General features: G+C 36.3%; 2 protein-coding genes across 2 annotated transcripts in view; both read left to right on the forward strand.

Annotated features, from left to right (window-relative positions):
• On the forward strand, positions 1–27,302 carry LOC128191709 (MAM and LDL-receptor class A domain-containing protein 1-like). The gene is made up of 56 exons (XM_052863927.1): positions 1–135; positions 1,774–1,926; positions 2,396–2,667; positions 3,042–3,135; positions 3,417–3,602; positions 4,036–4,289; positions 4,447–4,537; positions 4,803–4,943; positions 5,115–5,223; positions 5,524–5,661; positions 6,693–6,803; positions 7,418–7,575; positions 7,827–8,086; positions 8,797–8,881; positions 9,585–9,785; positions 10,248–10,402; positions 10,637–10,747; positions 11,091–11,178; positions 11,353–11,493; positions 12,079–12,240; positions 12,443–12,622; positions 12,783–12,989; positions 13,147–13,415; positions 13,519–13,606; positions 13,735–14,100; positions 14,448–14,738; positions 14,878–15,140; positions 15,301–15,388; positions 15,566–15,688; positions 15,815–15,955; positions 16,209–16,474; positions 16,606–16,690; positions 16,815–17,012; positions 17,360–17,610; positions 17,701–17,791; positions 17,888–18,291; positions 18,617–18,785; positions 18,932–19,072; positions 19,772–20,034; positions 20,218–20,302; positions 20,461–20,783; positions 20,926–21,045; positions 21,529–21,619; positions 21,769–21,909; positions 22,047–22,306; positions 22,484–22,568; positions 22,802–22,882; positions 23,065–23,211; positions 24,049–24,317; positions 24,512–24,599; positions 24,839–25,000; positions 25,417–25,614; positions 25,952–26,113; positions 26,235–26,372; positions 26,705–26,964; positions 27,270–27,302. The coding sequence occupies exons 1-56, from the start codon at positions 87–89 to the stop codon at positions 27,300–27,302; spliced, it is 9,486 nt and encodes a 3,161-aa protein (XP_052719887.1). The 5' UTR covers positions 1–86.
• Positions 27,261–27,494, forward strand: part of LOC128179824 (MAM and LDL-receptor class A domain-containing protein 2-like) — a 61,180-nt gene continuing 60,946 nt past the window's right edge. Inside the window, exon 1 of the mRNA XM_052847509.1 lies at positions 27,261–27,425. Coding sequence (XP_052703469.1) covers positions 27,386–27,425 — 40 coding nt within the window. The 5' untranslated portion in view covers positions 27,261–27,385. The remainder of the gene's footprint in view (positions 27,426–27,494) is intronic.

Genomic DNA, 27,494 nt, shown 5'->3' on the forward strand with positions numbered 1-27,494 from the left:
TATAGCAGCAACCTCCTGTTTTCTTTCTGGAATTTTGAATTCGTTTTGAAGACATCAGGCTATCCTACAGGACTGGAGACGTTTAGATGCAGAATTTTGTTATAGTCTTCTGCCTCCTGGCGGCTGGTTTACCAGGTGACAGTTCTCTTCACTTCAGAATTTGTAATGGTTTAATTTTAATGTGATATCATTATATTTTTTTATTTTATTCATCATTATATAATTTTTTTTTTTGTTGGATAAAAGTAAGTTTGATGAATCTGTAGGTCTTACGCTCCTTGCGAGAGTGAGAAGCCCTGAGCACCCTATAATATATCAAAACTATTTTAAAGAGAAAGCACATTAATCAGCAGTTAGTTACAATACAGTATGTATGCTATGGTATGTAATTACGAAACGGGGCATAAGTTTGAAGTACACAGCCTCGGATTCACACTATGTTGCTCAATGACTAACGTGTTACATGTTGTATATTTTATTTGGTAAAATGAAATATATCGGAAAGGACAAATGTATAATGAAGCGAATTTGCACAATTCTGAATCATTTATGTATTGCTAGTTAACAATAAAAGTAAAATGAACCAAATTCACATGACTGACAACATATAAGAAGCCGGTTATTTTGCACATTAATTAAAAAAAAAAGAAGTTATTTCCCCTTTATGAAAAAAAGGAAATTTTGAATTTCGTCAAAATGTCTGCGGTAAATGATTCATTTTATTTCATATTTTAATAAAGAGAAAGTTTATATTTTATGCATGTATTAATCCAGAGAGTTTTACAAATTTTAGGTTACTTTTTACAATATCTTAATAAAACATACGTTGCCCATAGACTTCAATGCAAAATTCAAGGTGTAATTAGTTGGACCATAATCAAAATTAGAAAGTTCCTTTGGTGGAGTATTTTTCTATGATAGCACCTTTAAAATGATATCGTGATTAAGAATATCGGACTATTCATTTATTTATAATAGTACAAAATATGGTCGTTATACATCGAATACCTTATAATTAATTAACACCCCCAATTATGCAGGTGATCAGTGCTTCATGACGGTATACCCACCCCTTATCTCCTTTATATTGACCGTCTTTCAAAAAAACACATCTTATGTTTTGTTTATGTTTATTTTATTTTATAATCCCAATTTATTATTTTAAAGGTTAAAAAGCGTTATCACTGTAACGTTAATTATCGAACTTTATTTTATATCGGGATCGATAATTTGTTATCATTAGCAGAGGCAGAGGACCAAAAGAAAAGTTTATACCAGTTTATTGATTTATTGAAATGTGCATTAATTTTGTTTTTTAAGATGTCCGTTTGAACAATGTCCTTTGTAGTTTGCATGCTATAGATTTACTAAGTGAGGTAAGCATGCAAAGGATACAAAATACATGCATTATTGCGTAAAACGCAATGCATTGGGTCTAACGTTAGACTTACATTCGTCAATCTGCATTACGAGTTCGATGTTGAAGGTTTGGCTTTGATGTAAGAATATCGGGTCTTGATTGGTGTATATATCTTTAAAAGAACCTGATACCATTGATTTAGAGGTAGTGGGTTTAAAACAGGGCGTAATGCTATGTAAAGTTTTTAGAACTAACGTACTTGTTCATTGAGTACTCTCTCTCTCTCTCTCTCTCTCTCTCTCTCTCTCTCTCTCTCTCTCTCATCCTCTAAATCCTACAATTCATGAAACGATTATTCATACAAAATAATAATATTTAAAAAAAAAGCAAACCAAACTTTTTTCTATTTTCAGTTGTGCAGGGGCAGAATTTTGCCTGTAACTTTGATGCTAACAATTTATGTCAATGGACCAATGCTAAAGGAACTGATAACTTGGACTGGACCCTACATAGAGGAGCAACCAGCACTGGTGGCACAGGACCCTCAAGGGATCACACGTCAGGCAGTATGATTACTTGCCTTTCATTTAATGCACTGCTTTCATAATTTTTAAAAAATGGTGCATACTGGTGCCGCGACCAGTTCTTGCAGAGTACTTACCATTTCTCTCTGCAGACAATTGTTACGTCATATTTTAGATATAATTTTCTGTGTTAATAAAATGATGTAGCAATGCTTTGGCAAGAAATGGTCCTTGGCGAGAATTGGTCATTTGCCAGCACAGTTTTTATTTACAAGTTCTAAGGAAACTTTAATTTTTTTTAATATATTGTGAAGTGTCTCAGCAACTCATCAACTTTAAATTCCATTTCAAGAGAGGAATGTGCATGAAGATAACTTTTAACTCGTCAGAGAATATGATACAGTCTGATACCCCCCCCCCCCCCCCCCCCACCTTACACTCATTAAAATAAAAGAAGAAAGGTGAGGCTTTAAACAGACCGAGTATGATATAATGCACTTTTTTCTTTTAGATGGGTACTACATATATTTGGAAACAAGCAGTGGTAGAACTGGTTCTAAGGCCCAGCTCCAAAGTCCAAACTTCAACATCAACAGAGGACAGAGAAAATGTCTGAGTCTTTGGTTTCACATGTATGGACCCAATGTCGGATATTTGAATGTTTACCTCAAGAAGAATGGAGTCCTTGGACGACCAATCTGGCGTCAAAATGGAAATAAAGGAAACCGATGGATGCAAGGAAAAGTCAACATTCGGACCAACTCCAATTTACGGAATGCCCTGGTAAATACAAACATCCCGCAAACAGTCTAAATAACTACCACCATGTATATTTGTAAGCATTCACATAAAACATTCCATTACTGGCATTTGATTGACAAAATCTCTCCAGTGCATTGTTATATCATTTTTTGTATATAATTTTTGGTGTTGATAAAATGATGTGACAATGCACTGGCAAGAAATGGTACTCAATGAGAACTGGTCGCACGCCAGTACAGTTTGTTTCCGAAAATTAAAGAAAAATTGAAACATGTAAATTATGTTGATCATGGACAGTATTTAAAAACTGATCGTATTTTTTGGTAGATTTTGCAAAATTGAATCTTTTCTAAGAGCAATAAATGTTTAAACATAACACCTTCTTTCAATTGAAGATTGTGATAGAAGGTACAAAAGGAAGTGGTGGGACCAGAGGTGACATCAGTATTGATGATATTCAGGTTACAAATGGCCCCTGTGGACAGCTAGGTATTTAATTTTTGAGATTTTATAAAATTTTATTTTATGACCAAGCAAGACAGAAAGGGAGATTGAGATAAAGTTATTCATATATATACACATTGAGAATAGATCTAATAATATATATATATTGTTTTGTAACTTTTTTCATTTATTGAAAATTGCAGACTGTTTTATGCACATCAAACAAATATTTACATAAGTAGGTGTTACTTTGAATGTTAAAATACATGCAGCAATGAATGATATTTGAAGAAAGAAAATGCTGATCTAGATTTCTTCCTGTTTAGGTCAAAGCACCGTCTCACCTGGTGCTACACCAAGTCCATCCTCCGTCACATGCGATTTTGAATCTTCTAACCTCTGTGAGTGGAAAAATGATAAAACAGACAACTTTGACTGGACCTGGAAGAGTGGGTCAACTTCTACCACCAACACTGGGCCCACCAATGACCACAGTACTAACACCGCATCAGGTAAACAGAACGTCAGTACAGTAAAACACGGTTATAGCGAACACGCATATAATGCATTGATTCTTACAGCGAAGTGATTTTTTTTATTCCCTGTGACTGAATTACACGTTATAGACTTGACGATTATAACAAATTATTTTTTAATGAAGCAAAATCGCCCGACTGTGGCACTTCGTTTTAACCATGTTTTATGGTACACTTCTATAGGCATATCTGCACATTTAATCATGTGAAGGTGAATAATATATTAAACAACTCTCCTAAAAGTACTTGCATTTGCTTTAGAATTCAGCAAGTTAGTAATCTAGATGCTTCTTTCATATGACTTTATCACATGCTACAAAGTGAAGAATTGTTGAAGATTTACCAGCTTAGACTTGAAATGATTGACGCCATTTGGGTAAATTTTCAAACTTTTACAAATATTTTGTAGGTCATTATGTCTATATTGAGGCCAATGGGCACCGTCAGGGAGCAAAAGCTCGACTGATTGCACCCTCCTACAGTGGGAGATCCTCCACTTGCTTCCAGTTCTACTACAACATGCATGGGCAGCATATCGGTACCCTGAGTGTGTATAAGAAAACATCCAGAGGCTTAGGAACTCCAATCTGGAGTTTGTCCGGAGAACAAGGAACGGGCTGGCAATTTGGACAGGTTTCCATCCGCGGAGGATCCGCATACAGTGTAGGCACCTGATTTGGAGACCAAAGTCATTCATATTTTTGTTCATAAACAAATATAAAGTATAACAAAATGAAATCACAGAGATGTATTTTTGTAAAATTTGTAAAATTCTCAACTTTGACCTGATGATTGATTGTTTGGATTGTTTTGGCTGTAGGTTGTTTTTGAGGCAGCGAGAGGGTCAGGAAATCAAGGTGACATTGCTATTGATGATCCCAAAATGTTTACCGGCTCTTGTCCAAAAAGAGGTAAGATTGAAGTTGCGAAAGAGAATAACATTTGAAAATATTTTATATATTTAGGTTAATGATTTTTAGTATTAATGTAACAGTTACTGTAATTTGTTTTGTCTGTTTATGCTTTATAAGGAAAACAGCATGATGCAACTTGGATCTTTTCTATCATTGAATCAATAAATTGATATTTGATTTTGACAATGAATAAACTTTAAGGCAGATTTTTGTTCATCTTCTGTGAAACATTTTCAATAAAGTGAGCTTTTGTTTTTGTCAGGATATTGTAACTTTGAGAAAGACTTCTGTGGCTGGACCAACAGTGTCACAGACCAGTTTGACTGGATCAGGAACAAGGGCACCACAGGATCAACCGGAACTGGACCCACACATGACCACACCCTAGGAACAAGAGGAACTGGTAAGGTCTTTTCTAGCAAGGTTGTTAGAGCAAGCACTACAAGCTAAGGAAAACAAATTTGAGAGCGTATCAAGAAAAAATTATCAACCAGTTAGCTGCAATACAAGTATTTTAATTAAGAAGCTTATGTTTTTTTTCTGTTTTGATGTTTTACATTTGATATGCCCACAGGGTACTACATTTACATTGAGGCTAGTGCCCCGAGGGCTCGAGGAGACACAGCCCAGATCACCAGTGAAGTGTTTCCCCCTTCTCAACAACCTTACTGTCTCCAGTTTTGGTAAGATTCTTTTTGAAAAGCCGTTCACTCCAACTCTTAATCATTAATCAAATTACACAAATCCTAATGCTAATTGATAAACATTATCTACACAAATACGTAGTTAATTTGGTGATGTATACATTCATTATACTCAAGACACTCACATTTGAAATGATTCATACCTCTCCAGTTAAAATTGTATGGAGGCGATTTAAAATTTAGAGCTAATCTATAACTACCATTGCACTCTGAATAAAGTTGATGCATTCATTTTGATCAAATTTTAATTGTATGCATACTTTTCAATTCTTTATAAAGGTATAACATGAACGGAAATGCCATTGGAACCCTGACTGTCTATGCAACGGCAAATGGCATACAGACTCCACTTTGGCAGTTGTCAGGCCAGCAGACTGGCCAATGGAACTTTGGAAGAGTCTCAGTGCAGAGTCCAAAGTCAATATTCAAGGTGTTTGATGATGAAATTTATTGCATATTATTGTTGTCTCTGTAGAAATTTCAGTTAATTTTGATGGGCAAAAGTAAGGATTATAAACTAAGGTTTATTCAGATAAGCATCTTCATAATTTGCTGATAAAATAGAAGTATGTGTCATCAGTTGTAAATTAAGACTAAAAACAAATTTTTTTTTTTGCTTTAGTTTGTCATTGAAGGAATGCGGGGAAATGGATTGCAAGGAGACATTGCCATCGATGATATCTCAGTTACCCAGTCTCGGTGTTCAAGTAAGTGTTTGTTGGGTTTCACCATGCTTTGTAATAATAAGATTGATTATATTGGTATTTGAGTCTATATATTTAAAGCTGCTTGGTCCGATTTTATATCAAATTTTATGCACGCTTTTAAACGATGGCTATGCTTAGTATATGTATAATAATAGACATTGCAGTAGTTTTACCCGTCAATTATGCCAAATTTCAATGAAGAAAAATACGTACAAAATTTGCTAAGAAAACAAAACGACATTAAAAGGTACCGCGTTATTTCGCCTCATGTTAAATTTCAACCCTGACGACGAGACGGGTATGGTTGTATTACGAATTTGACATCGCTTTAAATAAAGGTCGAAATGATCAGACAAATTACAAATAAACATGTGTATGTTTTGTAAGCCAATATTTCTAAAGTCTGCTTTCTTTACAATCGATGCATTGCATGCGGGTTGAATAACCCCAATCATTTGGGGGACGAAACCATGAGGTTTCCTTTTCTAAACATTCCCGTGATGCATTTTGGTTTGTTTTTTCGTTTGCCCAAAGAGAAATTATTTTTATTTACTTTGAATATTTCTAACTTTGAAAGGAGACTGATTCTGCTGGTGTAAATAGGAGAAAGCCCATAACTTTCTAAGATAAATGATTTGTATGAAAAAAAATTTGATACTGTAATTACAAAAAAAATCGGACCAAGCAGCTTTAAAAATCTCCTTAAAATCTCTATGACAATTGTATTGAATTTTGTTATAGGACAGCCTTCAAATGCTCGTCCTGTGTCACAAACAACCACCACGACACCACTGACTACCACCTTGAGGACAACTCCAGGCAAAACCACTGCAGCCGCGAATCCACAGTCATGTAAGTCAGACTAGAACTCCCCCCCCCCCCCCCCCCCCCCCCCCCCGCTTTCAAAGCATCACTGCAGACATTACTGATAATTTTCCAAGTTTAGAACATAACTTCAAAAGGATTGCTGTTAAGATAATTATGCTTTTACAGAGTATCCATTACCAGTCTACTGTTTATACTTTTCTCTTGTGTATTTCTTTGTCAGTCTGCACCTCTTGGTTTTTTGTACTTTCATCTTAGTGCATGTACATATGTAATTTGAATTTTTAGTTTAGTAACTCATATCATATTAGTGGCCAACAACAGATTACATCTGACTCTCATTGCACTTGTTTAGCTGATGCTAAAGTTTTATATGTACGGTAATCGGACTTGATCCCTGTGCTTTGATGTTGAGCTACTACCGGTACATCAAATGTGGCTTCAACACTTATTGTAAGCTAGCTTTGAGATACTACTAAGTATGGGTCAAATGGCTTATCCAGTACTTTTAGTACTTAATTAAGTATCTTTGTTATTTTGCATCCTCTTCATGGTGCCATTTTTGTAAATAAATATCTCATGTTGACCTACATGCATGTCAGAGGATTTTGAAATTTTTCTGTATTAATAACTACCATAAGAGACTTATTTCTGTCTGCAGCTGTGACATGCAATTTTGATGGAGGCTTGTGTGGATGGACTCAAGTGAGGTCACCCACAGATGATTTTGATTGGACGAGGACGAAAAACCCGACCGCTACGTTAGCCACTGGGCCATCACATGATCATACATCTGGAAGTAAGCCCAATTTGTCAACTTTTGATATCAACTGTAAAAAGACACTCTTAAAGTATTTTAAACAATCTTTGGTATAATTAATTAATGTGCATGTTTTTAGATTCATTGAGTTTAATTGTGTTTTTAACATTTTTATTTTATGTACTGGTACATATTCTGTGCATATAATTGTATAATTTATAACCTTACCAATGTATTCTTTTGACTTTGATGAAGTAACACTCAAAAATCACTTCCTTACTTGTTTTTAGGGGGTTACTACATTTACACGGAGGCTTCTAACAGACGTCAAAATGAAAGTGCTCAGATCAAATCTCCGACCGTAAGCCCTACACCTGGTGGAAGCTGTCTGACTTTCTGGTACAGTATGTTTGGACCCAATATCGGCTCTCTGAATCTGTACACCCAGACCCAGGCCATCTTAGGAAACCCTATCTGGAAGCGCAGAGGAAATCAAGGCAACACATGGATAAAAGCTCAAGTGACTGTCAGTGTACCTGTGCAATTCAATGTAAGTCAAGTGTAATCAGTGTTACAGTACTGTATATATACAGGGTCTTTTTTTTTGCCCTGTGTAATTTTCGTCCTTCTTCCCTTTCAAAACTTTTGCCCTGTCTTGAATTCACCCAGACACAGTTGTGTCTTAAGACAGATAATTGGAGACATTGGAATTTGCCCGTCTTAAATTCGCCCGCTGATATCAAAGGAGAACTTGGCAAAAAGAAAACAGGGGCGAATATTTCCATGTATACTGTATTTTGTTTTTAATGTCACCAAATTACTGTAAATCAATTCTTACTCCACAAAGTCTATTTTTTGCAAGTCACCAAAGTCAAGGTGGCAGACAAATACCAGATTTTCTAAATTGAGACATGATTATAAATTTTAGAAAACCTTTTTCTTCTTCCATTACTCGAGCAGCATACCATCATCTGGCATATTGTTGCAAATTACACCATATACATGTACAATGTATTTACACAAGCCGATTGGGATCAGCTTCTGATTTAGCATACAATAGTTGTTGCAATAAATAAGTAAAGATAGTGGAGTCTTTGCAAACTTTTAAAATATCTAAAGTTCAATTAGTCTATAAGTTGATGTGCAGTATTTAAATTATCATTCAATTTTTGCATACCAACTAAAAATTTGCTTCACAAGTTTTGGGTTGATTGTTTATAAAAGTATTAATTGGCTTAAAATTCTACGTTTCTTTTTCAGTTTGTCTTTGAGGGAAAAATGGGGAATAGTTACAGAGGTGACATAGCTTTAGATGACGTTACTCTGGCTAATGGTCCATGCTCAGGTAAAATAAAAGTACCTAGAATCTACATTATTCAGTTATAATTTGGTTCTTGTTATAATGCCTCATTTGATTGGCTAAACAAATTCATAAATTAATATCTTATAACTTGCCTACATCACAATACAATGTGCGTACAAAACATATTAATCTGCTGGACACTAAGTTTAAATTTTATACAATTCAATGTTATTTTACTAAATAATTAATGAGCCTTCATTTCTGATTTCAGTAGTAGAAAGTTATATTATAAGGGATAAATTTAATTTCTACCAATCTTATACAAGTGTGACATGACAACTTGAGAGTTTACGCTTGTTCATAATCTGCGTCACGGTTTATAAAGCATAAACTGCCCCAAGTTACGTTTTATTGTATAACATACATGTAGGTAGGAATTAAAATTATTCCGTAATAAATACAGGTTCATTTAATAACTCACAAAGAGAAACCACCAAATATGATAAACTTTAGGTTTGTGGACTTAAATGTGAAGTTCAAGCTTATTTTTATCATGTTCTATTATTGTAATAATATTGTGCATTTCTAACCTCTCCCCCTTCTTTTTTAAGGGGAATATATATTTATAATATAGTTTTATCATATTCAAAGGGCAAATGTTACAATGAAAGTTATTCATTTGCAAGTGATCGACTGCACGGATTGTCGAAGATTTATTTTTAATTGTGTTTAATTTCTTTGATAGGTCAAACACAAGCCCCAGGTGTGTCCACCACACCCTCCACTCCAGGAACAGGGAGCGTCAGAAGCTGTGGATTTGAATCCCGAGGTATTTGTGGCTACACTCAAGATACCACTGACCAGTTCAACTGGACATGGAAGGCAGGAAGAACAACCACTGCAAATACTGGCCCCTCAAATGACCACACATACGGCACCGCACGAGGTAGATTTTCTTTTTTTTAAATTGGATATTTACTGGTAGTCCAAGAGATAATACTTTTTATAACTAGATACTTTTTTTGCCAGTATGATGGTGGTACATGTATTATTATTTGCCTAATTTTGCAATGTCATAAAATGAAAATATATTATTTTCCCCCAAAAATGTGTCATATTGATAAAACCGCTAGCAGATACATCAGTTAAGAAAATTGACCAAAAATATGAACACCTGTTTTGGAACTAAATGCAGATGTTTGAAACCCACTTTAACGGTGCACTCACGATGAAACTTAAAAGTGATTGTCAGCTAAAATGCTAACTGAATTGTAGATGACTGGCATAACTCTGCCATTCAGTTTCCAGATCTTTTGGTCAATGTTCGGTTGACAGAATAGCACAGTTTCATCCTGTAACATGAACAAAATCTGATGATAAACATTTTTTTTTTTTTATGTTGAAACAGGTCATTATGTGTACATTGAAACTTCGTCCCCTCGTCGACCTAATGACACAGCGCGCATTCTATCCCCACGCTATACAGACAGGTCAGACATGTGCATGCAGTTTTACTATCATATGTTGGGCAGTGGTGTTGGAACCCTTAATGTCTATGCCAAGGTACATTTAAGTGAAAAAAAGGTTTTGAAATTTTCTTTTAATAAGATCACTCTATTTTATAAATTTATACATGTATAATGATCTGCAAATATCCTGTCAACATTGAGTAGCAGCAATGATAACGCATGAGTCTGAGAGCTCACCTAATTGGATTGACCTAACTCGTATGATAATGGCACACTTTTCTTGTGAAAAACAAATTTTTTGATTTTTGGTTGGATTTCAATATCACAGGTTGGGTCAAACATGGGGAATCCCCTGTTTACCCTCTCAGGAAATCAAGGCAACTCCTGGACTCAAGGACAAATGAGTATTCCTCAGGTCACTGCCTCTCGAGGTTACAAGGTCAGCTTTTTTTTTATCATCACACAGAATATTAAGAATATTCCAGTACTGCAGATTCATTATTAAACCTTTAAGTACTTTATTCCGCAATTCACCCGTTTTCCACATTACTGAGAGAACATAAAATTGCAAATTCTGAATTTTAATCATAGTTTCATGTAGTTAACATATCTCCAAAAAGTTAAAGCAAGATTTTGAGATTTGCGAGATGTGCTTCTCACTATTTTGCGTGGATATTAATTCCCTGCTTTTAATTAGGAATTTTCAGTATTTGTGGTTTTATTTATTTAGAGTAGAGTATGTCCCTATTTGTTTATACTGTACAGTGTTTTGGATTATTTAGGTGGTCTTTGAAGGAATCAGGGGGACTAACTTTCGAGGAGACATAGCAATTGACGACGTGTCATTCAGTCGAGGAGCATGTAGTTCAGGTCTGTGAGAAATGAAGTCTTGTAATCAGCCTATAACAAAAGGCTGCAACAACAAAAAAAAAAAAGAGAAAAACAAAGCATATAAAAACACCCCTAAATAATTGATTTTTTGTTTAAATCCAAAATTTTGAGTTCAAAGAATATATGATATTAACCTGTCATCAAACATTGCAGGAACCTGTGATTTTGAAACTGACTTGTGTAGTTGGAGCAATCCTTCTGTTGGAGATGACTTTGACTGGGTGAGGAATCAGGGTAGGACACAGACCTTGAACACTGGACCACTGTCTGACCACACCCTTGGAACTCAACAAGGTATGAGTCATTGTTCTTTTGTTTGGCTTGATAATTTTCATGTACCAACCTAATTCTGCATTTGAGCTTGTTTCCACTATCTGTGTAACAAAAGGTATTATATATTTCATTTCTTTTAACACTCTTTTTTGTCTGCTAAAACTTAAAAATGACAAACAAAATTTCCGAACAAGTGATTATTAGAGATTTACATTGATACATTGTACAAATACTTTTACCGGTAATTTTCAAGTTCCATGTGGACTAGCTGTTTAATGATCTCTTCAGTCATAAACTTTGGCAGTTGTAAAGACAGTGCCAGCAAGCATTCAATATATAATCCATAATGTGTGATGTGTGTTTTTATATTACAAAAATTGAAGATGAACGTTTTTGGTGGCAAAATGTAAAACCAGTCTAAGTATTGAAAATAAGATTTTTGTGTTTTTTATAAACTGTAACTTAATTGAAACCTTTTGTGCGGCTTAATAGGTTAAACATGGGTAGAATTACCTTTTAAGAGCCAAACTTATGATATCAATAGAGAATGATGAATAAGGAGGGTTCATAGATAATAACTCATGTTTTTGTCTTTCTAATCCGTAGGACATTATGTCTATATTGAAACCTCAAGCCCTCGTCATGCCGGAGATATTGCCTGGTTGGTGAGTAGCACCAGGCCAGCTACTAGCTCAGGGTGCATCAACTTCTGGTACAACATGAAGGGTCAGACCATTGACACTCTAACTGTGTACCTGACCATTCCAGGTAAGAGATAAATTATTACCAGATACATATGTTACCTACAGTGGCTTATTATCAGGATTAGATTCAAAATCTTTGATATTAAGAAACTTATGGTTTCAGTATTTAAGTGCATTTTTAACTTGCTTTACACTGTAGAAGATATTTTAGTGTTATTTGATGTGGATATCATAATGTAATTTATTGACCTGTTACTATATTTTAGGGGGCGGCAATCAGACACTGTGGACTCTAAAAGGACAGCAGGGCACTCAGTGGCTTAATGGCCAGGCTCCCATCTCCTCCACGCAAAACTATCAAATTGTGTTTGAAGGCCGAAGGGGGCAGAGCTATAGTGGGGACATAGCACTGGATGACATTACCTTTTCCAACCAAAACTGTGGCTGTAAGGATCATTAAGAAATAATGGAAGATCTTGCAAATTTCTTAGAACCCTGCAGTGAATTACCTGACAAATTTAAGCCCAGTAACCCTAAAAACCATTAATACAGATGTTGCTGCTTTAAATTCACATTGCACAATAACTGTCTTTTTGAATATTTCAGTACAACCTGGAAATGCTTTACCACCTAAAGTAACCGGCACCACCCCAATGACAACCACTGTGGCTCCAAACAATGGACCTTTTAACTGTCAGTTCTCCACTGGATTCTGTGGCTGGACTCAAAGCACCACTGATGATTTTAATTGGTCTCGCAAACAAGGATCCACACAAACTGCTGGCACTGGACCTCGCAGTGACCATACAGGGGGTCGGTATCAAGCGTGATATGTATTTTGTATCTTTGGATACACATTTTTTGCAATATGAAATTTGAATACATGTAATTTTAATACAAAGTCCCAGTACTTTGATTCTCTATCTCCAGCCTGTTGTTTCAGTACTTTGATTTGCTTGATTCTATTTAGGTGGCTATTACATATACACTGAGGCCAGTGCTCCTGCCAAGCCAGGACACAAGGCACAGCTGATCAGTCCGAATGTTCAACCCGGAGGCCAGGGTCAAATGTGTCTGAAATTCTGGTACTACATGTATGGACGCAATGTTGCTAGTCTGAACGTCTATGTACAGGCAGGCCTTGTATTGCCCTCGCAACCAGTGTGGAAGAGAAGTGGAACACAAGGGCAACAATGGAATTTAGCTTCAGTGGACATCAGTGCAAGGAATACCTTCAATGTGAGGATCAGAAATGAATTTAACAAATCAAAGAAAGCTTCGCAGAGCAATAACAAATCTTTTAATTTTTTTTTTTACAATGGTAATTTTTTTTTGTAAACAGGTGGTTTTGGAAGGCACAAGGGGAGCCTCATATTTGGGTGATATTGCTGTAGATGATATTTCAATTTCTAATGGAACCTGTTCCCAAGGTAATACATTTATTCAATTATTTTAAGGTATTTAAATAGACACATTCTTCTCACTGAAAATGAATCGCTGCTAGCTTAATGAATGTGATAGATTTGAACTTTGCTATAATCAGATTTTTTGTCTGTAGGAACTACCCCTTCCCCCACAACAGGCCTCAGCAGCTGTACATTTGAAGATAGGAGATTCTGTGGCTTTACCCAGGACACAACTGACGGATTCAACTGGAGATGGGGCACTGGCCAGACATCCTCCACCAACACTGGACCCACCAACGACCACACCTACAAAACGTCTGCTGGGCATTACATGTTTACTCAAGGCTCCTCCCAGCCCCGGGGTCGCAAAGCACGACTGGTCAGTCCTATTTATCTGGCTAACACTCAGTCAGTGTGCGTCAAGTTTTGGTACAATATGTATGGGACAGGCCTGGGAACCCTCAATGTCTACAAAAAGGCTAGTGGTGTCTTAGGGCGGCCTATCTGGTCATTATCAGGTAGGTTACGTTTTTTAAAATTAAAGCATGTTCAGTACCATTTAAAAAACACATTTCTGTCAGTTAGTTTGCGCTCTTCTGTGTTTGAAGAATAAATATGTCAGTAATATCTTGCAAAGTACAGCTAGTATTCATTTACTTAAAGTTTTCTTGCAATGAATGAGTGATATTTATTGAGATCAATTTTCCTTTGGGAGACTACAGATAAATGACGTCTAGAAATTTTGAAACTGTAGATACACTTACCAAATTTAAGACATTATATTGATTTTTTTGTAAAGTCAATAAAGATTTGTGAATTTTAATTGAGATCAACTAAAAATATTTTGTAACATTTTCTGCATTAGGTTCCCAAAGCAGAGATTGGAGAGAGGCATCGGTAACCATTACCACCGGCTCAGCCTACCGAGTGGTGTTTGAAGTGGTGAATGGTAACAGACGGGGAGACATTGCAATAGATGACTACTCAGTGACCCCAGGAGCATGCGGAGTCAAGGGCAACTGTAATTTTGACCAAGGTTTCTGTACGTGGACAAATGACCATGCTTACGATTCATTTGATTGGGCTCTTGGACATGGCTCTACTGCTAGCTCAAATACTGGCCCAACCAATGACCATACCCAGGGAAATTCAAAAGGTGAATAAATATAAAAAAAAATACAGAATATAAATATGCAATTTGATGATGAATATCTCTTGTGAAAATTGTGATAGTTAGGCTACTTACCATTTGGGAGTTATTTGAATGACAAACTGAATTATTTTTATCTACACAGGACAATATGTGTATATTGAGTCTTCTCGACCACAACACCCAGGAGATAAAGCAACACTCAACAGCGAGATCTTGAGCTACACGGGCCATCAGTGTATGAACTTCTATTATCACATGTATGGGTCTACTGTTGGAACACTTAGAATCTGGATCCTGCCAAATGGAACAGTCAACCCCATCCCCCTCTGGGAACTGAAAAATAACCAAGGAAACCAGTGGAACCAGGGACGCATTGCTTTGCCAAGACAGACTGGAACATTTATGGTCAGTTCTTATGTGATACACATATAAATAAAGAGTCACTAAATTTTCTACTATACTTATACTATTGCTTTCAAAATGTAGAAATACAACCATATAATTCAAATGTTTTTAGATGAATATGTTTTAAAATATTTGACGTTGCTGTATGGTTTCTTTCCAGATTTTGATCAAAGGAACTGTAGGCACTGGATATCAAGGAGATATTGCTGTAGATGATATTACTTTCACATCGGGTGGAGGGTGCTCTCGTAAGTATGGCCTTATATTATACTGGTCATTTCTAGTTTATACTGGTGTGTGGGTGTTGGATTCACACAATTCACATATTATCTCTAGGTGAAAATGAAATATTTAGTAATGACATCTAAGGAAACCCCTTTGTTGTAAACAATTGCATCATGAATAACTCTTGATTTCATTTTTAGGTATGCCCAGTAATGCAGTTCCCACAGTGACTCAGAAACCGACTACAGTCAGCACCACCCCAACCACCACTACCGCCTCAACCACCACATCTACCACTAAAGCAACCACCCCAACTCCAACAGGTAACACTCCCTAATAACAAGTGGTTGTTTTGATGATTTCTCTAAAACTGATGAAATTTTAATGCAGTGTAAATTAATTTCTGTAGCAGATGTATTAATGCATACACATGGACTATTTTTTAATAGGTGGAAATAGCTTTTCATGTGATTTTACCTATGACTCCTGTGGGTGGACACAAGACAAATCTGACAATTTTGATTGGAGAAGAAATAATGGAACCACATCCTCAGTCAGAACTGGCCCAAATGGAGATCACACATCAGGAAGTATGAAATATTGTAGATTATTTGGTACAATTTTCCTCTATACCTCTTATCAGATGCACCTTCTACCCAAAGAAATGCCTTTTAAAAAAGATGAACTAAAAATAATAATTTGAATAATGAATATACCAATGGTAGAACAATAACAAAGAAATTCTTTGCATTACCAGTACATGGATTCAAATCCTACAATGAAACAATAGCATTCTAGGAAGATTACTTATACCTCTGACCTTTATATTTTAACCTTTGATAGAGGGATACTATTACTATGTGGAGGCCTCAGCCCCCCAGACTAGTGGAATGAAGGCCCGCTTCATCAGCCCTGTGGTTCAAATCCCCAGTGGAAGCCAGCAGTGCTTCTCCTTCTACTACAGCATGTATGGAGATAATGTAGACTATCTGAATGTCTATGTCAAGAAAAATGGTGCCCTGGGGTCTGCTGTGTGGACCAGGAATGGTAACCAAGGAAGCCAATGGATCCAAGGTCAGGTGACCATCACTGGCCCAGGTCCACTCAATGTAAGTTACATACACATAATTAATCATTACAGTATTACTTTTTTCATCAGTGATTCCAGACATGGAAATGAACAACTGATATTTCCTTTAAAAATATTCCTAAGATACATTTATTGCTTCAAATTTGTTAGGTGGTCATTGAAGGAACTAAAGGCACTGGTTACAGGGGTGATATTGGTATCGATGATGTTAACATCACAACAGGAGCTTGCAGTGGTTTGTTATTATTCCTATACTATCAAAAGAAACATAAATAAGAATGGATTAAAATTTACATGCCGACATTCTATGTCTAATTTTAAGTAACGTTATCACAGTTTCTTAAAATCTCAATTTGCAGGTCAGAATCTGAACACAACAGCCAATCCTTCTCTTGCCACAACCATTGCTCAGCTAAGCTGTAATTTTGAGTCTCAGTCCATTTGTAACTACCAGCAGTCCACATCCACATCTACACTTCAGTGGAAGTGGCAGCATGGTGGGACTCCATCCGCAAACACTGGGCCATCCTCTGACCATACCACTGGCACTGCAACAGGTGAGGTGTTCACAGAGCAAGGGAAAACCCTGGTCTACGAAACTAAATAGCCCTGTATAAATGAATGAATGGTTAAAAATGAAGCATCGAAACGTAAAGATTAAGTCATTCTTTGTATTTTCATCTTAAATTCTTTGTGATTATACCTACAATTATTAAGATATCTACATTTACATAATTGAAATTCATACTTGGAATTAATGTTAAGTGTTATTTATTTTATTAAAGGGGCCTACATATTAGCTAAGTAAATTGCATTTCCGTGTTTGTTTACCTTACATACAATAGCAAACTCCTAAAACTATGAAATACTCAGTTTTAACATGTATATTTGTATTCACCATAAGGTCATTACATGTACATTGAGGCGTCTGGAGTAAGAAACAAGGTGGCACAATTGTCCTCACTACAGGAAACCCAGACAGGTCCGGCCTGTATCAGCTTCTGGTTCCACATGTATGGAAACAATATTGGAACTCTGAATGTATACACTGCACAGGGCGGAAGTAATGGAAGTCCTGTCTGGAGTCGACAGCGTAACCAAGGCAACCGATGGAACCTGGCCCAAATTTCAATAAACCCTTCCAGTCCATACACGGTAATTTTAGAGTTTTTTCACATTATTTTTTATTATGACTATTTAATTTATTTTGCTTAATTAAACTTTCATTTTTTTTTTTTAATGTAGCTGGTGTTTGAAGCTAAGCATGGGACTGGATATCAAGGTGACATTGCTATTGATGACATTGTGGCTAAGCCAGGAAGGTGTGGCGATCCAGGTAAGTTGAACTTTCAAGTCTTATGTGAAGGTCTTCTTTGATCTATTTATAGTATAAAGTACCTAATCAATTTTCACTCCTTTTGACTTGTTGCAGGTGCATGTAATTTTGATCAGCGTAACTTTTGCACGTGGCAAAATTTGAAAACGGATAATTTTGATTGGACAATTCATGGACGTGGAACCCCATCGTCAGGCACAGGACCTTCCTCAGACCACACCCAACAGAATGCCAATGGACTGTACGCTTATATAGAGACTAGTGCCCCTCGCAGACGTGGACAGAAAGCTCAGCTGATGAGTGTTTCCCAACCCCCGACCGGAATCTCTGGCAAGTGCTTCAAGTTTTGGTACCACATGTATGGTCGCACTATGGGAACTTTGAACGTATATTCCTCCCAAAATGTGTCTGCAAACACCCTGTTGTGGACTCTGAGTGGAAATCAAGGAAACCGGTGGAATTCAGCTCAACTATCCATTGCTAGCACACAAAGCTATAACGTAAGTTACAACAATGTTAAAGGTGTCAAAAAATACATGTACACACTACTTATTGATTTCATGTACAATTTTTTTTAGATATTAAATAAACTATCATGTTTTGAGTTAATGACAGTTATTTAAATTGTTCTGGACCCAATAAATAATTATATGAATAATTGTAGACTTAATAGTCATTTCAATTATTCATAAGATATTATTTACCTCACACATTTAAAATTTTAGAAACATTTATATTCTACTTTTGATTAAGACTGCTTAATTTTGATACAGCCAGCTATATGATAGACATTTTTGACGATAAAATGATTCAAATATTCTACAGGTGATCATTGAGGGCATTGTGGGAAGTAATATTTACGGTGACATTGCGATAGACGACCTCTCTTTCTCAAACGGAGCATGTGGTTTATCCCCGGCAAAAGCTCGCCCCAGATCAGTCACCACCACCACTGTACCACCTACCACCACTCGTACCGTCACAGCAACTTCAAGTGAGAAAATTAATTTATCTTCCAGAATACCTAAGAATTCAAACATCAACTAGGAATATAAACAAAAATATAATTTGCTAGTATTTCAGGATGATAACAGTATTTTTTCTCATTAATTTGATCTGACTTTTTTTGCTCGCTTTAAGCTGTGGGAGCCTTCAACTGTAACTTCGAGAGTAACTTATGTGGCTGGACACAAGATAAAAGGGACACATTTGATTGGACAAGACACAAGGGAGCCACTACATCAGCCAACACAGGGCCCCCTACTGATCATACCTCTGGAAGTAAGACTATACAAAAGACAATACAAAATATTAATCTCTTTGTAACCTCAGGCAATCTTCGAAAACTGTTTTGTTAGGATAAAAGCTGTTTAAAAAAATATATATATCTATACTGAAGTATAGCAGTATCTTGGATTTTGGATGGAGAGTTGTATAATGTAGATTCCTTATTTTATGCAAGTAATAAATTCAGCAATTCAATTCTTTTGTATCAAATTGCACCAAACATTTAATTGATTTAATTTTATATTCAAATGAATCTCGATAACTCAAAGTTCTTGATCTCTATCGAAGTAAAACTTGGGTCCTGTTGTACATGTTTCATTGTTTTTTCACTCACGATAACTTTAAGTGGTGGTTGTTTACTTTAAGAGATCTGAGTTTGAGAGATCAGGAGTAAATTTGCTAGAGAAACAAATTGGGTCCATGATTTCAATGACAGATCAAGAACTTTGAGAGATCGACATCAAATCATCAAGTGTAGCCTGTATTTTTTAACTGTCAGAAAAATAAAAGCAAGATTTCAAAATTTGAGAGGAATACTTCTCCTGATTTTGTGCTGATATTAATTTCTTGCATTTAATTGGAAATTAACAGCATCTCTTGTGTATTGAGACTGCAATGAAATTTAGTTTTTGTGTGTGCAAGCCGGAAAACAATGTCCCCAGTTATGATATGCATTGTGTAATTTTTCATTAGGAGGATATTATGTCTACATTGAGGCCTCCGCTCCTCGCCGTCCAAACGACACGGCCCAGCTCATAAGTCCAGCTGTGTCTGCCTCCAGTAACCCTCGCTGTCTGACCTTCTGGTACTTTATGTATGGAGCACATGTCAACAGTCTCAATATATACATCTCAGTCGGAGCTAACCTTGGTTCACCTGTATGGACCAGGAAAGGAACCCAGGGCAACCACTGGAACCAGGCCCAAGTCACTCTCACCAATAGCAAACAATTCAATGTAAGACTCTCTTATTTACCTTGACAGAGTATTCTTCATTATAGTGTCCCTTTTGTTGAACAGTGCATGATGATATAGTTGTAAGTGCAATCTGTAGTAGAACCTAAGCCACTTGTAAATATTGTTTTTTAATGGAATTATTATCCAATAAATGTAAAATATGAGAGATATTTCTTGTTGTAGGTGATCTTTTCTGGTGTACGTGGTAATGGAGTGTTTGGTGATATTGCTGTAGACGACATCTCTCTGGCCTCTGGAGCCTGTGGAGGTCCGAGTTCACTCAGATAATCTAGGAATACTTAATACAGACTGAACAATACATGCTGTAGAAGAATAGATATGTCCAAATTGTGCAAGAAATGATGTAGACATGCTATACTGGGTTGTAAGTTTAAAGTTGACAAATGTTTCCCTCATTATCTACAGGATCTACCCCACCTCCAGGAGCGGGACCAACAAAGTGCACCTTTGAAGACGTCTACATTTGTAACTACATACAGGATTTGACGGACAACTTCAACTGGACGAGACAATCTGGCTCCACCACCAGCAGTGGCACTGGCCCCTCTGCTGATCACACTTATGGTACAGCAGCTGGTCACTACATGTACATCGAGGCCTCGGCCCCCGCTAGACCCGGTCAGCTGGCTAGACTCTTCACTCCCGTATACCCTGCCGTGAACCAGGACCAGTGTCTGCAGTTCTACTATCACATGTATGGAAACCAGATCGGCAGACTTGGTGTCAAGGTATCATACTGTTTGATAAAGTATTTACAATCTAAGATTATCTTGGTACATTTTTCTGTGATATGGATGCTTTTATTGAAATATTTCATGTAAATTTTACTAGTTTATGAATTTGATTAGTATGCTTATTATTAATTTGCAGCTGAGGTTAAACAATAGACTTGGAGGGATAATTTGGAGCGAGTCTGGGAACCATGGCAACCAGTGGAGTATAGCTCAAGTGACTCTGCAGAACATTCAAATCAACACACCCACTTACCAGGTAGGCCAAAGAATAACTAAAGGCTTCAGTGAAGCTTGTTTGAACTCACATGCTTTGGAAAGGAGTTTTTGGGACAAACAGGAAAGTTAAAATAAACTGTCAAAATTACAGGTATTGAAATTCGATACAGTATTTGGAAGTCTTGATATATGATCCAAATGGATAATAAAATAGCTCATCGTATATACATGTTTATTTTTCAAATCCAAATGACTTGTAGAACACATAAATAGGTTTACTTTTCAATCAGTTTTTTTCTTGTAATCTCTTAAATCGCAAATAACAATGTATTGAATATGCAAAAATTATATTCTGTATTATTTTCTAAAAATAAAAAAAAAATAAAAAAAAACTGTTTAAATCGCAAAAAATAACATGAAGGAAATTGAAAATGCTATACATTTTCTCAATTTTTGCAAATTTTGTGACATGCGAAATAAAAATGAATATACGGTATATTGATCCATAAATCCTTGTTTATAGGTAGCCTTTGAGGGGGTGAGAGGGGCTGGATATCTGAGTGACATTGCTATTGATGATGTTTCAATTTTCAATGGAACCTGTCCATCCCCAGGTGAGCTCAGGTGTATCTTGATGTCAAATCTGACGATTCCTTTTGCCTAAAAAAGGTTCTATTGAGGAAATGGATAAATGTGCTTTTAATATTAATTGTTTTGTGAATGTATTTAATGCTATGAATTAACCTGTCATCTGTAACAATAGGTAGCTGTGATTTTGAGCACGGACGCTGCACTTGGACGGAGGCCCAGTCTGGTGATGATTTTGATTGGAAGCAGGGATCTGGACGGACCACCTCAGGAGGAACTGGACCATCGTCTGACCACACCTTACAGAGCAGTAGTGGTATGTGTAGCATAAGTCATGGATTTCTAAGAATGGTCTGGTTGTAACAAAATTCTACGTAGCAGACTCCTTCCCATTCCCTAAGCTTTATGTGCTAAAGATGTATGAATTCAAAAAAAAATGTTGTTTCTTTGTAGGTCACTATTTATACCTTGAGGCGTCTGCTCCAAGGACACAAGGAGACAAATGTTGGCTGGTCGGTCCACGCTTCCCTGCAACCAAAACCACCTGCTTCCAATTCTGGTACAGCATGAGTGGGCGAGGGATCGGCTCTCTCAATGTGATTGTCAAGTATCCTGATGCAGGCACCAATAACACCGTGTGGTCCCTCAGTGGTGACCAAGGAGATAAATGGTTGCAAGGACAGGTGCCCATAATAGCTTCAACTACTTACCAGGTGTGTTTATTTTTTGGTGAATTGAGCTTTATTTTTCTCCTTGGCATAAATATAGGCAAGAAAAGAGCCATTTTTTTTTGTCCATTATATAAAACATAGTTTATACAGATAATCAGTTGTTTATGTTGTTGTAAATATATGAATGTGGATAGATAGTTTGATTTTTTTTCCTTTCAGGTTGTGATTGAAGGCCTGAGAGGAAGTAGCTTTGCTGGAGACATTGCTATAGATGATGTATCTTTCTCTCGATCAACTTGTGGAAGTAAGCGCATGTGATTTGTGGAACTTTTAATATTACATTTACCATAATCTTGTCAAGAGTGCTTTTTTATCAGCAATGCATTTTGTTTTCCAGTAGGGAGCAAAATGGTTAACTTTAATCTCAAACATATCTCTATTTAAAGTGTTTTGTTAGTTCCAGTAGCATTATCACTGTGTTTTGTAAAGTGTTTTAAAAGTACTACCATGTAGTATCTTATTTTTTCAATGAAACAGTCAGTCCACCCTCAGCATCCCCATCCAGTGGAAGCAATGTTACCACCACACCAGTCACCACAGCTGCCGCAACCACACCAGGTAAACTCTTTCAAAATTTGTTTTCCTCGAGGATGTAAACTCTTGGGAGAGGGCTTCCCACAAATGCCACAAAATTGAACCAACATGAATTCTAATGATTCCATTAAAAAAATTGATGTATCCCAAATTTTCTAATCTTATTAAAAGAATACCTGTATAAAATTAATCTTTTTTTATTTCAGTACAAGGACAGTTGAACTGTGATTTCACCTCTGGTCCTTGTCTCTGGACTCAGGACAAAACTGACCAGTTTGATTGGACAAGAAAGAGTGGCGCTACAGCCACCGTTAACACAGGACCCCCATCAGACCACACTCAACAGACATCAGGTAGATATCAGATATCAAAACCACACACAACAGACACTAGGTAGATATCAGATACCAAAAGGTACTAGCTTATAAGACAACATATCAGATTAGACTAAACAAGCATTTGATAAATACAGTATCTCACAGTACATCCTCAGGTACTGCTAAATATTTCACCTCATAATACATGACCGGTTTTAATATCTTATCATCACATTTGATAAACTTGAGTACATATATCTTGACACATCACCTCTCATGGGTTGATAGACAACCTGCCTACGTATTACAAAAGAACTTATGACAAAGTAGATAATTTTAATCTCATAGAATACTGTGGTTTCATTAATATTCAAGGGTATCAATTTTCATGTTTAAAGTGAAAATCACAGTTTCAAGGATATGGAAATTCATGACCAATGACCCCATCAATACAAAATGTTAATAGAAATTGCATTTCAATAAACATTTAATTTCGTGGATCAACTTAAAAAAACGAAATCCACAAAAATTGGTATTCAACGAATATTGATGAAACCACAGTATTATCTTTACTGAACAAAATATTTACCAAACCTGTAATTAACAACTATTTTGAATTCATTAATTATATTTTTTAAACCCATTAAAATGAAATATATACTATTATGTGGTTAATAAATATTCATTAGATTGATCATAAGTTCTTTTGTAAAACGCAGTCCTGACCACACAGCATACCTCAGATCAAATGAAAATATAAGATAAACCTTGCCAACAAACACAGCTGTCATCAAAATCTTGCACTAAAATAATTTTCATATTTCAAATTTTCACTGAGAGTAGCATTAAATATTCTTGTATAATTTGCTGTAGCTGGCTTTTACTACTACATTGAGACCTCTGCCCCTCGTCGTGCGGGAGACAAGGCAAGATTTGTCAGTCCCCAGATTGCTATCACTCAACCAGACAGTCAGAAGTGTTTCCAGTTTTGGTATTACATGTACGGCGATCATGTGGACCACCTCAATGTGTACATGAACTCGGGCAATGGGCTTGGCCAGCCAGTATTTACAAAGCAAGGGACACAGGGTCAGAAATGGATTCAAGCCAGCATTACACTCTCTCCAAAAGTACCATTCCAAGTACGTAAAAGATTAAAAATGTGAATCACACGTCACATATCCATTTGAGAGAGAGAGAGAGAGAGAGAGAGAGAGAGAGAGAGAGAGAGAGAGAGAGAGAGATATGGATGGACAGATGGACAGACAAAAAGACAGAGATTTACTTAATGGTGAATGAATATTTAACTATGATGATATTATTTTAATGATGATAGGTGGTCATTGAGGGAGTTGTTGGTAGAAGCTACCGTGGAGATATTGCAATTGATGATGTGACTATGACAGATGGCATTTGTCCAGGATGTAAGTACCACTTTGATTGAAGAAAAAAATTACAACACAGATTTGAACAAATTTCAAACACCGTACCACATTTCATTCAGAGACAGGAATAGCTATAGTCCATCTTTCATACAGGATTATGTGTGTGACAAACACAGGACTTCTTGCATACATGTACTTGTATGAACATGTTAAAATGAAAATTAAGTTTGTGACATTTAAAATTTGTTTGACATGGGATTCATTTTTTTTTTCTTCAGCATTTTCTGGGCTAGACTGTAACTTTGAACAAGCGGGCCTGTGTAGCTATGTAAACATCAACGACAATAACACAGACACGTTTGACTGGTTCAGGGCCACTGGGACAACAGGATCTCAGGGAACTGGTCCTAGCAATGACCACACCTACGGAACAGCAGCAGGTAGGGATCTTACTTACCCCATCCCTTCCTTCTCCAATGGGCACATCCATTGGTGTACTTAATTATGTATCTAAGTGATAAAGGGATAGTTTTTAGTTTGTGTTTTAAACATTTTGTTGAGTTTTTCTTGTCAGCTTGAAGTATGTCCTTTGCGTCATCCCTGACAAAAAGTGAAACAGTGTGTGGTCATTTTGACTGACAAAAAACACAAATTATAATATCCTCATTTTCAAAGGTTTTTAGTTAGCAAACAATTTTAAACAGACTGAAACAATGATTTTGATTAATTTATTTATTTTCAGATGACAATTTTTTTTTTATAAGTTCAACAATTGTCTGACTATAAGAATTTTCATACATGCATGTAAGTTATGAAATAAGACTGATAGTAAAAATTTCTGTTGACTTCTTAACAGGACATTATATCTACATTGAGGCTTCCTCTCCCCGTAAACCTGGAGACAATGCAATGCTGGTTTCCGCCCAGCAACCATCCCCCACCTCTGACCAGTGCTTTGAGTTCTGGTATAGTATGTATGGTGTAGAGACAGGAACGCTCAATCTGTACATTGAGTATGGTAACCAGCTTGGAAGCCCTGTTTGGACAAAGCAAGGTGAACTTAAGTTTATTTTCTTTTTCTGTACAACCTTTGGCATTTTTAGATATACAACCACTTACAAGTTTGTGTATCTAAACCTCATTGTTACTATTCTATGTTACTTTAGAATATAGTCTATATCAATGAAGTTTTTGTAGCATGAAAATTAGAACTGCGCACTTCATAAAAAAATAATTTACGTAATTGCTCTTTGTGGTAATTTTTTCATTACATGGCATTGCGTTAAAGTGAAAGGGTCATAACACTTGATTTTTTTTTAGAATAAAATGAATATATGGTAAATTATTACAACATTATGACTTATTGACCAATCAAGCCTTTCTGTTGGTAGGTAACCAGGGACAGCGCTGGATTCGGGGTCAGTACGGCATCAAAGCCAACAGCCAACCATACAAGGTGGTGTTGGAGGGCATCAGAGGAAGTGGCTACAGAGGGGACATTGCTGTAGATGACTTAAAATTAAAACAAGGACTGTGCAGCACAATGAATTCTGGTAAATTTTAAGACTATCTAGCACACTAAATTACGTGTATCTCTCTCTCTTCCATGTATCAACAATAGTTTGAATATTAAAATGCAGAATGCTTCAAGTTTTGTCCTTGTTTTTGCAATAGGTAATTGCAACTTTGAGATAGACAAGTGCAGTTGGTCTGATGTTCATACTGATGATTTTGATTGGTTGTCTGGAAGTGGCACGACCACCAGCTCATCCACAGGACCCAGAACCGACCACACCACTGGCAATGCTACAGGTAAGGTCTACCTTATCCATGAAAGAAAACTTAAATACATCATTTTTAGCTTCTTTATGTTTTTAAGTTTAAAAAGTTGATTATCAGGATAGTGTAAATTTTAAATGACTCAGTGGATGCTGCTACAAATAAAGTAGGAAAGAGAACCTGAGTTTGATGGAGTTCCATTTTCAACTTATATTCATTTTTTGTACATGTATTTCTTTTATTGGATAGTTATTTTGTGTGTTGCTATTTCTATACCAGACTTGACTGCCTCAAACCAAATGATTGTGGAGGTTTTTCATTATTCTATACTAATATAATTTCAATTGTTTCTTTTTTTTTAAAAGGAAAATACATCTTCATTGAGACTTCAGCACCCAGGCACCCAGGAGATCAGGCGGTGCTTCAGAGTGCCACCTTCCCTTCCACCACTGGTCAGTGTATGCAGTTCTGGTACAACATGTATGGTGCCACCATTGGTTCTCTCTCTGTCAGCGTCCTAGTCCAGGGCTCCAGCTCACCCACTAAAGTGTGGGAACTCTCAGGAGCTCAAGGCAACCAGTGGAAAAATGCCCAAGTCAACATTGTCAGTAACAAAGCTTATCAGGTAAGCAGTTTTATTACCAGATTTATTGATATGATAAATATTGAAATGTGTTTCGATGTGAAATAGTTAAAAAATTTGAAAATTCAATATATTTGTACATTGGGTAATCTCTCATGAAAAACATCAGACATGTTTTATCACATTTAAAATTTTTTTTTTATCATTTCTGCTTACTGAATATATGATTGCCATGTTAGTACGGTAATAAATGTAGGCCAGACTTGCAAATAATTCATTATATAATATATATATTGGAAATATAGTCAACAATGCCTACTTTCTGTTTATATAGATCCTGATCACAGGTGTACGAGGCAGTGGATACACTGGAGACATAGCCATTGATGACATCTACTTTGACATCACCATTCCATGCACTCTGACCCCAAGCAATGCTCAGCCCCCTCTGTACACGACCACCATGGCTACAACACAGGGATTATCAGTCACAGCCATTCCTTGTAAGACGAGCCAACATTACTGATCCTTAAGGAGGCTTTATGATTTCACTGTATGTGAAATGTGCATTA

Source organism: Crassostrea angulata, chromosome 1, assembly GCF_025612915.1.
Source record: "Crassostrea angulata isolate pt1a10 chromosome 1, ASM2561291v2, whole genome shotgun sequence".
Lineage (NCBI taxonomy): Eukaryota > Metazoa > Mollusca > Bivalvia > Ostreida > Ostreidae > Magallana > Magallana angulata.

Coding starts and splice junctions, on each gene's coding strand:
- LOC128191709 (XM_052863927.1), top strand. CDS start 87: ATGCAGAATTTTGTTATAGTCTTCTGCCTCCTGGCGGCTGGTTTACCA. Junction 4,290..4,446: donor GCGGAGGATCCGCATACAGT/GTAGGCACCTGA, acceptor TTTTGGCTGTAG/GTTGTTTTTGAGGCAGCGAG. Junction 17,611..17,700: donor ACCCTTCCAGTCCATACACG/GTAATTTTAGAG, acceptor TTTTTAATGTAG/CTGGTGTTTGAAGCTAAGCA.